General features: G+C 42.2%; 1 protein-coding gene across 1 annotated transcript; it reads left to right on the top strand.

The window, feature by feature from the left end:
• The first annotated feature begins 247 nt into the window (after window positions 1–247).
• On the top strand, window positions 248–10,428 carry mmp20b (matrix metallopeptidase 20b (enamelysin)). Its single transcript, XM_024443140.2, has 10 exons — window positions 248–658; window positions 5,570–5,814; window positions 7,599–7,747; window positions 7,988–8,113; window positions 8,244–8,405; window positions 8,570–8,741; window positions 8,842–8,975; window positions 9,416–9,572; window positions 9,690–9,793; window positions 9,896–10,428. The coding sequence occupies exons 1-10, from the start codon at window positions 518–520 to the stop codon at window positions 9,994–9,996; spliced, it is 1,491 nt and encodes a 496-aa protein (XP_024298908.1). The 5' UTR covers window positions 248–517; the 3' UTR covers window positions 9,997–10,428.
• Window positions 10,429–12,866: the final 2,438 nt, after the last annotated feature.

Raw genomic sequence — 12,866 nt, 5'->3', positions numbered from 1 at the left:
ATTTCCGTCTACTGACAAATATATTTTGCAGATCATAGGCTAATTGTGAAAACATATCTGTTTTCTTCACTACTGCATCAGTTTCATCATTTCTCTGGGGTTATCTCTGGGTTAGCAACTTATTTCACTAACTGTCAACAGAAACTTGGGTCTTAGGGACTTATCCACGTCACAACATCAGCACAGAGTCATGGACACAGCTTGACAGAGAATATCATTAAGATGTATCCTTTTAATATCAATTTCAATAGTCAAAGGAAAACATATCATACAGTACTATCATACTATATAACAACGTCAATGAAATATTACATTTGATATTATTTTTTATGCATTTTGTCTCTCCCTTTGCTCTAACTAAACCCCTCCCTATTTCCATACTGCTGTTTGAGGCTTCCATGGCTTTGGCGGAGTGAGTATGACTCATAATAACCAGTTAAAAGGCTTTCCCATTGACCAGCACTTGCTACTCTATGCAAACTAGCCCCACTTCAATCCTGTGTGGTTACTATTAGAAATGCATCTTCTGTTCTGTTGGACCTGTGTTCTGGTCTTGGTTCTGCCTGGTCCATGTTCTACAGCTCCTACATCTATTCCTGAAGAAGAGGTCACGGCACTCATCACAGGACAGACCCAAGAGGACCTAAAGCTGGCCACAGTAAGTGTATAATTTAATAAGTTAAATTACAAAATTACAGACATTTTACAAGGACTGCATGTTCCATTGTTTACTGTACGTAAAAATGCACTTTTTAAATAACATGTTAACGTTTGACGGTGGATGACTGTGGATGTGGAAAAACTACATCATCCACATGTATTGATCACATTTTTACAAATACGTTTGAACTTTTTTCTAAAGATGTATCTGTACCCATTGGATGCAGTGATCACAATATAGTGGCTATATCCCAGAAAGTAAAGGCTCCAAAAGATAGTGTATAAAATTGTGTATAAGATTTTACAACTATTGATAAACATGCACCTGTTAAGAAACTGACTGTTAGAACTGTGAAGGCTCTATGAATTGATAAGGAATTGAAAAACCTTTGGTTGAAAGAGATGAGGCAAATGGAGTCTGGCTGCACATCTGACTGGCTGATTTACTACAAATTGAGAAATTATGTGACTAAACTCAAAAATAATAATAATCTGTATTATGAAGCCAAGATCAATATATAAACAATGACAGAAAATAATTTTGTGCAGAAAGATAAATTCACCTCATTCTTTCATCGAATCAGATCATCGAATCAAATCACTTCAACTTAGATGGAAAGCTACTGAGGATGGTAACAGAATCTATAGCCAGTATTAGCCACTCCTATCTGTCATATCTTTAATCTGAGCCTACAGAAAAGTAGCAGGCCTGGAGGGAAGCCAAAGTCATTCCTCTACCCAAGAATGGTAAAGCTGCCTTTACTGGTTCTAATAGCTGACATATCAGTTTGCTGCCAGCTCTTAGCAAATTGTGTTTGACCAAATACAATACTATTTCTATCTAAACAAATTAACAACAGCCTTTCAGCATGCTTATAGAGAAGGGCACTCAACTACACTGACACAAATTACTTATAATTGGTTGAAAGAAATTGATAATAAGATGATTGTGGTAGATGTACTGTTAGTTTTCAGTGCAACCTTTGATATTATTTACCATGACCTGTTGTTGAAAACACATGTGACCAACCTCTGCCATATTGTGGATTCATATCTATCTATCTATCTATCAGAGAGAGGGTGTTCTTTAATGGAAGCTTCTCTAATTTTGAACATGTTTATTTATTTATTTTACTAGGCAAGTCAGTTAAGAACAAATTCTTATTTTCAATGATGGCCTAGGAACAGTGGGTTAACTGCCTGTTCAGGGGCAGAACGACAGATTTGTACCTTGTCAGCTCGGGGATTTGAACTTGCAACCTTCCGGTTACTAGTCCAACGCTCTAACCACTAGGCTACCCTGCCGCCTGTAAAGTGTGGTGTTCCGCAGGGCAGCTCTCTTGGGCCTCTACTCTTTTCTATTTTTACCAATGACCTGCCACTGGCATTAAACAAAGCCTGTGTGTCCATGTTTACTGAAAATTCAACCCTATACTTGTCAGCAATGACAGCTAGTGAAACCCTAAACAAAGAGTTGCAGTCAGTTTTAGAATGGGTGGCCATTAATAAACTGGCCCTGAACATCTCTAAAACTAAGAGCAATGTATTTGGTACAAATCATTCCCTAAGTTCTAGACCTCAGCTGAATCTGTCAATGAATGGTGTGGCTGTTGAGCTATTTGAGGAGACTAAATTAATTGGTGTTACCTTAGATTGTAAACTGTCATGGTCAAAAAATATTTATTCAATGGTTGTAAAGATGTATGTCTAATGTGCTGGGGGGGTGTTGATATTATGTAACACATAATATCCTATCTCACAGTTTTGATCCATGAACCAGCAAATATTTCCTAAATGTTATCCTTACAGGCAACCTAATACATTGGACTACATTCAATATGTTATAATTAGTAAGTAGAAGTCCTGCAGGCTCTGACCATAGTAAGCTGTTTATTCTCTGTGTTGGTTGGGGCGTGATAGTGACTTAGGTGGGTCATATAGGTGAAATGTATTTCTATGGTGGCATGATATGGTTCCCAATCAGAGGCAGCTGTTTATCATTGTCACTTATTGGGGATCATATTTAGGTAGCCATCTTCCTCATTGTGTTTGTGGGATCTTGTCTACATCTAGTTGCCTGAGCGCACACCAGTAGCTTCACGTTTCGTTTGTGTTTATTAAAATATGTGGAACTCTACTCACGCTGCGCCTTGGTCTACTCATTACGACGAGTGTGACAGAGTACCCCACCAAAAACGGACCAAGCAGCGTGGCCAGGAGGAATGGACATGGGAGGCAATCCTGGATGGAGAAGGACCCTGGACTCAGGCCAGAGAGTATCGCCTTCCAAGGGAGCAGTCGGAGGCAGCAAGAGCGGCACGGCGACGATATGAGGAGTTAGATCAACGATGGAAGTATGAGAGGGATACTGCGACTGCACTTGAAGAAACTTTCAAAACATCAAAAATGTTTTTGATCAGGGTTTAGACCTGAGCCAACTCCCCGTGCTTACCGTGGGGAAGGTGTGACCGGTCAGGCACCGTGTTATGCAGTGATGCGCACGGTGTCTCCAGTGCGCATTCACAGCCCGGTGCGCTCTGCTCCAGCTTCCCGCAGTTACCGTGCTAGAGTGAGCATTCAGCCAGGACGGATTGTGCCGGCTCAGCGCTCCTGGTCTCCAGTACGTCTCCTCGGTCCAGGATATCCTGCGGCGGTTCTACGCACTGTGTCGCCAGTGCATCCTCACAGCCCAATGCATCCGGTGACAGCTTCCGGACTTGCCGGGCTGGAGTGAGCAGCCAGCTCTGCGCTCTAGACCTCCAGTGCGCCTCCACAGTCCAGTGCGTCCTGTGCCTCCTCCCTGCACTCGCCCTGAGGTGCGTGTCATCAGCCCGGTGCCACCTGTACCGGTCCCACACATCAGGCCTCCAGTGTGCCTCCACAGTCCAGTACGTCCCGTGCCTCTTCCTCGCACTGAGGTTCGTGTCATCAGCCTGGTGCCACCTGTACCGGTCCCTTGCATCAGGCCTCCATTGCGGCTCCACAGTCCAGTCCGTCCTGTGCCTCATACCCGCACTCGCCCTGAGGTGCATGTCACCAGCCCGGTACCACCAGTACCGGCACCATGCATCAGGCCTCCAGTGCGCCTCCCCAGTCCGGAGCTTCCGGCAACAGTTCCCAGTCCGGAGCCTCCAGTGACGGTTGGCGGTCCAGAGCCTTCAGCAGGGGTTCTCAGTCCAGAGCCTCCTGCGACGATCCACGGACGGTGCCTCCAGCGACGATCCATGGTCCGGAGCTTCCAGCGATGCGCCCCGCACCGGAGCCGCCCGATGCCCTGTGTCATCCATCATAGATGCCCACCCGGACCCTCCCCTATTGAGTCAGGTTTTGCGGTCGGAGTCCGCAACTTTGCGGGGTACTGTCACATCATGACCATAGTAAGCTGTTTATTCTCTGTGTTGGTTGGGGCGTGATAGTGACTTGGGTGGGTCATCTAGGTGAAATGTATTTCTATGGTATAGTTATAGTTCCCAATCAGAGGCAGCTGTTTATCGTTGTCTCTGATTGGGGATCATATTTAGGTAGCCATCTTCCTCATTGTGTTTGTGGGATCTTGTCTACATTTAGTTGCCTGAGGGCACACCAGTAGCTTCATGTTTCGTTTGTGCTTTGTTTTGGTGAGTTTGAGTTTATTAAAATATGTGAAAGTCTACTCACGCTGCGCCTTGGTCTAATCATTACGAAGAGCGTGACAGCACTAGTTTTATCTTATCTTGATTATTGTCTAGTCATATGGTCAAGTGTTGCAAAGAAAGACCTAGTTAATCTACAGCTGGCCCAGAAGAGAGCGGTGCGTTTTGCTCTTCATTGTAGTCAGTAGGCTAATATCAATACTATGCATGCCAGTCTCTCTTGGCTAAGAATTGAGGAAAGATTTACCACATTGCTTCTTGTTTTTATAAGAAACAATGTGTTGGAAATTGCTTGAATATTGAACTTACACAGATCTGTTCACAGTACCCAGATCCAAAACAAATTCAAGGAAACATACAGTATTATACAGAACCATGATTGCATGGAACTCCCTTCATCTCATATAGTGAAAGTAAACGGCAAACCTGGTTTCAAAAAACAAATAAAGCAACACCTCAGGCACAATGCCTCTCCCCCATGCGACCTACTTTTGTGTGTATGTACTGACGTGTAACTGATAGATGAACACACACACACACACAAACGTCAATGTTTTTAAATGTATGTAAATTGTAAAGTCTTTTGTCTGTAATGTATTTTTCTTTATGTGTCGAACCCAAGTAAGACTAGCTGTCACCATTGCCGTTGGCTAATGGTGATCCTAATAAAATCCCCCCCAAAATACTGTAATGACACTGTGTGAGATATTGAGAATATTTTTTTAATCCTTTTTTTGTTGTTGTGTGTGGAAGGCGGAGCTAAACACAATTACCTCAGAATGTACATGCCCTCACAATCAAGCATAGTATATGTTCCAAGATTGGCAAGGCAAGGCTCCAAAAATAAATCTGTTTTTAATTTAGAATGTAAATGTGATATGCACTGCGGGACCATTAAACTGCAGGATAATTGTGATTATTTCAAGGTTGCGTCTGAACAAATCCTATATTTATTTTATGGATTTGAGCAAACTATGCATTATTGCTGAACCACAGACGTAAAATTATGTTTGAGCATTAATGGTTCTGCTATGCCAAGTCTCACGCAACAGTTGTGCTAGAATATCAGAACTAGAAATAATGGGGAAAATAATATGAACCCTTTGCCTCCAATTCCCTATAAAGTTTGTCCTTGCTACAGTATTTCCACATGTCTAGTGTTTCCAACAAGAAGTTGTAACAAAGTGATTGAGTCCTTACTCAGTCTGCATAATATTGATTTAAGATGTTACAATATATGATAGTGAGACACTACAGAAGCTTTCATCTGTTCTCAGGAGTACCTCCGGCATTATTACAACCTGAAGAAAGAGCAACCTTTGGCTCGGATCAAGAGGTACCTGCCCTCGTTCACCTCCAAGGTGAAGGACATGCAGAGCTTCTTTGGCCTCAACACCACAGGCAGTCTGGACTCTGAGACCCTGGAGGTGATGAGTACCCCTCGCTGTGGGGTCTCTGATGTAGAGGACTACAGTCACAACAACCGAGTCAACCGCTGGAACAAGAACGTCATCACCTACAGGTAACAGTTAAGGGTTGGGTTAAATGCGGAAGACACATTTCAGTTGAATCCATTCAGTTGTACTACTGACTAGGTATCCCCCTTTCGCTATTCTTCTGAAATTAGATCCATGGCACCTAGGAGGCATGATATTATCACAGATCACAGATTTGTGTATTAGCTCACCGGAGGCTGTAGCAGGTAGAGTGGTTAAGAGCATTGGGCCAGTAACCAAAAGGTTGCTGGTTCAAGTCCCGAGCCGACTAGGTAAAACATCTGTCAATGTGCCTTTGAGCAAGGCACTTAACTCTAATTGCTCCTGTAAGTCGCTCTGGATAACTTTTCTGGGATATGTGGGACGGTAGCGTCACACCTCGCCAGCAGCCAGTGAAATTGCAGGGCGCCAAATTCAAAACAACAGAAATCCCATAATTAGAATTCCTCAAACATACAAGTATTTTACACCATTTTAAAGATACACTTCTTGTAAATCCAGCCACAGTGTCTGATTTCAAATAGGCTTTACGGCGAAAGCACACCCATCAATTATGTTAGGTCAGCGCCTAGCCACAGAAAACCATACAGCCATTTTCCAGCCAAGCAGAGGGCTCACAAAAATCAGAAATAGCGCTTAAATTAATCACTAACCTTTGATGATCTTCATCAGATGGCACTCACAGGATTTCATGTTACAAAATAAATGTGTGTTTTTTTCAATAAAGTTAATCTTTATGTCCAAAAAACTAATTTGAAATTGGTGTGTTATGATCAGAAATGCATTGTCTCAAACAAACATCCGGTGAAAGTGCAGAGAGCCACATCAAATTACAGAAATACTCATAATAAACACTGATAAAAGATACAAGTGTTATGCATGGAAATATAGATAAACGTCTCCTTAATACAACCGCTGTGTCAGATTCCAAAATGGCTTTACGGCGAAAGCACACCTTGCGATTATGTTAGGTCAGCGCTAGTCACAGAAAAACATCCAGCCATTTTCCAAAGAAGGAGAGGTGTCAGAAAAGTCAGAAATACCGTTATAAATATTAACTTACCTTTGATGATCTTGATCGGAATGCACTCCCAGGAATCCCAGTTCCACAGTAAATGTTTGTTTTGTTCAATAAAGTCCATCATTTATGTCCAAATACCTTCTTTTTTTTTTGCGCGTTTAGCCCAGTAATCCAAATGCATAATGCACGATCACTTGTTCAGACGAAATGTCAAAAAAGTTCTATTACAGTTCGTAGAAACATGTCAAACGATGTATAGAATCATCAATAATGTTCCAACCGGAGAATTCCTTTGTCTTTAGAAATGCAATGGAATGCAGCTACCTCTCACAGGCGCGCGCGTGATCAGCTTATGGCACTCTGCCAGACCTCTGGCTCAAACAGCTCTCATTCTCTCCTCCTTCACAGTAGAAGCCTCAAACAAGGTTCTAAAGACTGTTGACATCTAGTGGAAGCCCTAGGAAGTGCAATATGACCCCATAGACACTGTATATTCAATAGGCAATGACTTGAAAAACTACAAACCTCAGATTTCCCACTCCCTGGTTGGATTTTTTCTCAGGTTTTTGCCTGCCATATGAGTTCCGTTATACTCACAGACATCATTCAAACAGTTTTAGAAACTTCTATCCAAATCTACTAATTATATGCATTTCCTAGCTTTTGGGCCTGCATAGCAGGCAGTTTACTCTGGGCACCTTTTTATCCAAGCTACTCAATACTGCCCCCCAGTCCCAAAGAAGATAAGTGTCTTTTAAATGTTTTAAATGTAATTGTTTGATCTTGCAGCATTGGCAGCTACACCAGTGATTTGCCTCACAGCACGGTGGACTCTCTGATTGAGTCGGCGCTCAGCGTCTGGGCCAGGGCCAGCACTCTGACCTTTGTCAGGTCACTCACACAGAGGGCCGACATCATGGTGGAGTTTGCTACCTTTGGTGGGTAACACCTATCGTGGTCTTTCTAGATAACACTTTACGTTAAGGTATACTTTATAAAGAGTCTATATACTTTATTGACTATTTATAGATTTACAGATACTTTATAAATTAATAATACATATTTAACTTACTGTTTGATGCTCCTAATACTCAGCTCCAAAACAACGGAGTAGCAAAAACAATTGCTTTGACTCTGACATTTTGTTGTGTATTTTCTCTAACCTCTGGGACATAAAGAGCACGGTGATGCCTACCCGTTTGATGGGTCTAAGGGCACTTTGGCACATGCCTTTGGCCCTGGAGAGGGAATTGGAGGCGATGCCCACTTTGACGACGATGAAACTTGGACGGCAGGGTCAAAGGGTATCCATTTTTATTTTACAGAATCATTTGAATTATTTTTTAGCTGTTTAAAAAAAGTAAACTACTGATCAGTACAAGAGAGAATGACCAAATAAACTGATTGTGCATGTTCCTGTTTGTGTGATTTCAGGGTTCAACCTGTATCTAGTGGCAGCCCATGAGTTTGGTCATTCTTTAGGCTTAAGGCACTCCCAAAATCCAGAGTCATTGATGTATCCTACATACAAATCCAGTCGCAGTTCACACAACCTGCTCTCCAAAGAGGACATAGCAATAATCAACTCACTTTACGGTAAGGAGGAGACCATTCAACAAATTCAAATTCTGAATGTAGGATAAGATCATACAGTAACAGGCCTTTGGCCCTTGTTAAAAGTTGTGCACTGTAATGCATAGTGTAAACATAGGAATAGCAATTTCGGACACAGACTAAATGTTTATTTTGGTGTGCCTTAGGTCCAAAAAACAGTCAGCCATATTACTACTCCAGACATGGCTGGAATCCACTTTACAACCCCTGGTTCCTGGGTTCCCACTTCCCTCTGATGATGCAGAACAAATGTTCAGCTGACCTGTCCTTTGATGCTGTCTCCACCCTGGGGGATGCCACCTTCTTTTTCAAAGACAAGTATGTCCATCCACCCTGTTGAAATGCCAATAGTATTGATGAATGAAAAGCAAACAAATCTGGGGTTCCAAATGTCATGTTTTTTCCCCCTCTTCTGGAGGTATCTATGGATCAAGCACAACCAGCAATATGATATAAAAGAAGGTCCTATCAACAACTTCATGCCAAAGATTGATTCCAAAATTGATGCTGCCTTCTGGGTCCCTCGGCGATCCACTGCTTACCTGATTCATGGTACAGACATCTCCTACCATACTACCCCATCATGGTTAACCGTGTGTAACGAATGATAGGACTAATTTTTGGAGAAAAAAGTGAAGTGTATCAATCACACCTACCTTATTTGGCGGCCTATTTCAGCTGACTGATTCTGCTCAGACACCCTGCTGCCGCTTTCTGCTACTGCTAGTATGTGTTTCCTTCTTTTGCTCCATCCACCACCCCAAACCCCACCTGTTAGATTCTGTTTCCTGCTGGGGGATTGGTATAGTCTACCGTGCTTCACTGCTTCTAAGTCCTTTTACATATTGACGCTTTGCTTGGGCAGTGAGATACCCTGAAGGAGCAGAGCCTATATCGCCAAGACTTGCATTATTCATTATTGAATAAAAGGTTAAACATATCTCTACACAGTGTTTCCTTTCTAACTATGAGCCATCCTCTGTTTGTTCCAGAATCCATGTACTGGACGGTGAAGGGTTCCATTGTGAAAGGCAAACCTAAACCCATCAGCAACTTTGGCTTCCCACCATGGGTTCAGGAAGTAGACGCAGCGGTACACATCGTCAAAACAGGACGCACGCTGTTCTTCATTCACGACATTTACTACAGGTGAGCCTGGCACATTCTGAAACATCACCAGTGTACAGTCATTAGCCTACAGTACAAAATATCATTATAGCATATTGAATATATTGCAGAGAAACTGTATTGTGGACGTTTTTTCAGTTATAATGAAAACCGAAGAGTTATGGATGCTGGATACCCACAGTACATCAGTGATGATTTCCAAGGGCTCAATACTACTATCGATGCTGCTGTCTACAAAGATGGTTAGCTACTTTTACATCACGACAACAAAGACCATGCCAGCTCAATTTGAACATTTAATTTTGTAAAACTCTTTCTAATTGTTCAATTTTTGTTCATCCTAGGTGTCATCTACTTCTTCGTTGGACCACACGTGTACAAGTACGATTATACCCAGAAACAAGTTGTTGGAACTGAGAAAGCAAATACCTGGCTCGGATGCTAGTGAATTCATGGGAATTTAAATGTTTTTGTCCAAAATGCAATAAAGGTTATGCAAAGCTGTACAAAACTGTATGCATAAGGATAACATGTTGAATTTAGTCCAATGTATTAGGTTGCCGGTAAGGATAGCATTTAGTAAATATGTGCAGGTTCATGAATAAACTGTGAGACAAGAATGTGTTACATAATACCAACATACTCCCAGCACATTAGACAGAAATGAATGGGTAAGTTGATATGGCTCATTTCATAAACATTGCCTAGATCATATATTTCAGATCACACATCAGCAAGTGTGGTTGAGATTGTAATGAGGATATGAAACGAGTCATTTGGACATTTGAAAAGATTAAATAGACGATTGACGTGCAAACGTGTAGCCAACGTGCAGGAAACAATATACAGTTAGGTAAGTTAGAATCACTGCTGAATTTTAAGAATGTGAAATGTCAGAATAATAGTAGAGAGAAGGGTTTATTTCAGCTTTTATTTCTTTCATCACATTCCCATTGGGTCAGAAGTTTACATACACTCAATTATTATTTGGTAGCATTGCCTTGAAATTGTTTAACCTGGGTCAAACGTTTCGGGTAGCCTTCCACAAGCTTCCCACAATAAGTCGGGTGAATTTTGGCCTATTCCTCCTGACAGAGCTGGTGTAACAGAGTCAGGTTTGTAGGCTTCCTTGCTCGCACATGCTTTTTCAGTTCTGCCCACAAATGTTCTATAGGATTGAGGTTAGGGCTTTGTGATGGCCACTCAAATACCTTGACTTTGTTTGGGGTCATGGTCTATTTGGAAGACCCATTTGCGACCAAGCTTTAACTTCCTGACTGATATCTTGTGATTTTGCTTCAATATATCAACATAATTTTCCATCCTCATGATGCCATCTATTTTGTGAAGTGCACCAGTCCCTCCTGCAGCAAAGCACCCCCACAACATGATGCTGCCACCAACCTGCTTCACGGTTGAGATGGTGCTCTTCGGCTTGCAAGCCTCCCCCTTTTTCCTCCAAACATAATGATGGTCATTATGGCCAAACAGTTTTATTTTTGTTTCATTAGACAAGAGGACATTTCTCCAAAAAGTACAATCTTTGTCCCCATGTGCAGTTGCAAACCGTAGTCTGGCTTTTTATTATGGCGATTTGGAGCAGTGGCTTCTTCCTTGTTGAGCGGCCTTTCAGGTTATGTCGATATAGGACTCGTTTTACTGAGGATATTGATACTTTCGTGCCTGTTTTATCCAGCATCTTCACAAGGTCCTTTGCTGTTATTCTGGGATTGATTTGCACTAATCGCACCAAAGTCTCCTTCCTCAGCAGTATGACAGCTGCGTGGTCCCATGGTGTTAATATTTGCATACTATTGTTTGTAAAGATGAACGTGGTACCTTCATGTGTTTGGAAATTGCTCCCAAGGATGAACCAGATTTGTGGAGGTCTACAATTTTTTTCTGAGGTCTTGGCATATTTATTTTTCCATGATGTCAAGCAAAGAGGCACTGTTTGAAGGTAGGCCTTGAAATACATCTACAGGGCCACCTCCAATTGACTCAAATGATTAGCCTATCAGAAGCTTCTAAAGCCATGACAGAATTTTCCAAGCTGTTTAAAGGCACAGTCAACTTAGTGTATGTAAATGTCTGACCCACTGGAATTGTGATACAGTGAAATAATCTGTCTTTAAACAATTGTTGACATTTTTTTTATTTCACCTTTATTTAACCAGGTGGGCTAGTTGAGAACAACTTCTCATTTACAACTGCGACCTGGCCAAGATAAAGCATAGCAGTGTGAACAAACAACAACACAGAGTTACACATGGAGTAAACAAAAAACAAGTCAATAACACAGTAGAAAAAAAGAAAGAGTCTATATACATTGTGTGCAAAAGGCATGAGGAGGTAGGCGAATAATTACAGTTTAGCAGATTAACACTGGAGTGATAAACGATCAGATGGTCATGTGCAGGTAGAGATACTGGTGTGCAAAAGAGCAGAAAAGTAAATAAATAAAAACAGTATGGGGATGAGGTAGGGCGGAGTTTTACCTAGCATGGACTTGTAGATGACCTGGAGCCAGTGGGTCTGGAGAGGAATATGTAGCGAGGGCCAGCCGACTAGAGCATACAGGTCGCAGTGGTGGGTGGTATAAGGTGCTTTAGTAACAAAACGGATGGCACTGTGATAAACTGCATCTAGTTTGCTGAGTAGATTATTGGAAGCTATTTTGTAGATGACATCGCCAAAGTCGAGGATTGGTAGGATAGTCAGTTGTACTAGGGTAAGTTTGGCGGCATGAGTGAAGGAGGCTTTGTTGCGAAATAGAAAGCCGACTCTAGATTTGATTTTAGATTGGAGATGTTTGATATGAGTCTGGAATGAGAGTTTACAGTCTAGCAAGACACCTAGGTACTTATAGATGTCCACATATTCTAGGTCGGAACCATCCAGGGTGGTGATGCTAGTTGGGCGTGCGGGTGCAGGCAACGAACAGTTGAAAAGCATGCATTTGGTTTTACTAGCGTTTAAGAGCAGTTGGAGGCCACGGAAGGAGTGTTGTATGGCATTGAAGCTCGTTTGGAGGTTAGATAGCACAGTGTCTAAGGAAGGGCCAGAATCTGGATCAGGGAATCGCCCGCAGCAAGAGCAACATCATTGATATATACAGAGAAAAGAGTCGGCTCGAGAATTGAACCCTGTGGCACCCCCATAGAGACTGCCAGAGGACCGGACAACATGCCCTCCGATTTGACACACTGAACTCTGTCTGCAAAGTAGTTGTTGAACCAGGCAAGGCAGTCATAAGAAAAACAGAGGCTACTGAGTCTGCCGATAAGAATTTGGTGATTGACAGAGTCGAAAGCC

The sequence above is a fragment of the Oncorhynchus tshawytscha genome, linkage group LG13, assembly GCF_018296145.1.
Source record: "Oncorhynchus tshawytscha isolate Ot180627B linkage group LG13, Otsh_v2.0, whole genome shotgun sequence".
Taxonomy (NCBI): domain Eukaryota; kingdom Metazoa; phylum Chordata; class Actinopteri; order Salmoniformes; family Salmonidae; genus Oncorhynchus; species Oncorhynchus tshawytscha.
Note: the sequence above shows the minus strand (reverse complement) of the source record. Positions and strands in the feature narration are given on the sequence as shown.

Bases quoted from the DNA above. Each gene is read 5' to 3' on its own strand.
- mmp20b (XM_024443140.2), top strand. From the start codon at position 518: ATGCATCTTCTGTTCTGTTGGACCTGTGTTCTGGTCTTGGTTCTGCCT. The intron at 5,815-7,598 runs GTAACAGTTAAG...TTGATCTTGCAG, and splicing joins AAGAACGTCATCACCTACAG to CATTGGCAGCTACACCAGTG. The intron at 9,794-9,895 runs GTTAGCTACTTT...TGTTCATCCTAG, and splicing joins TGCTGCTGTCTACAAAGATG to GTGTCATCTACTTCTTCGTT.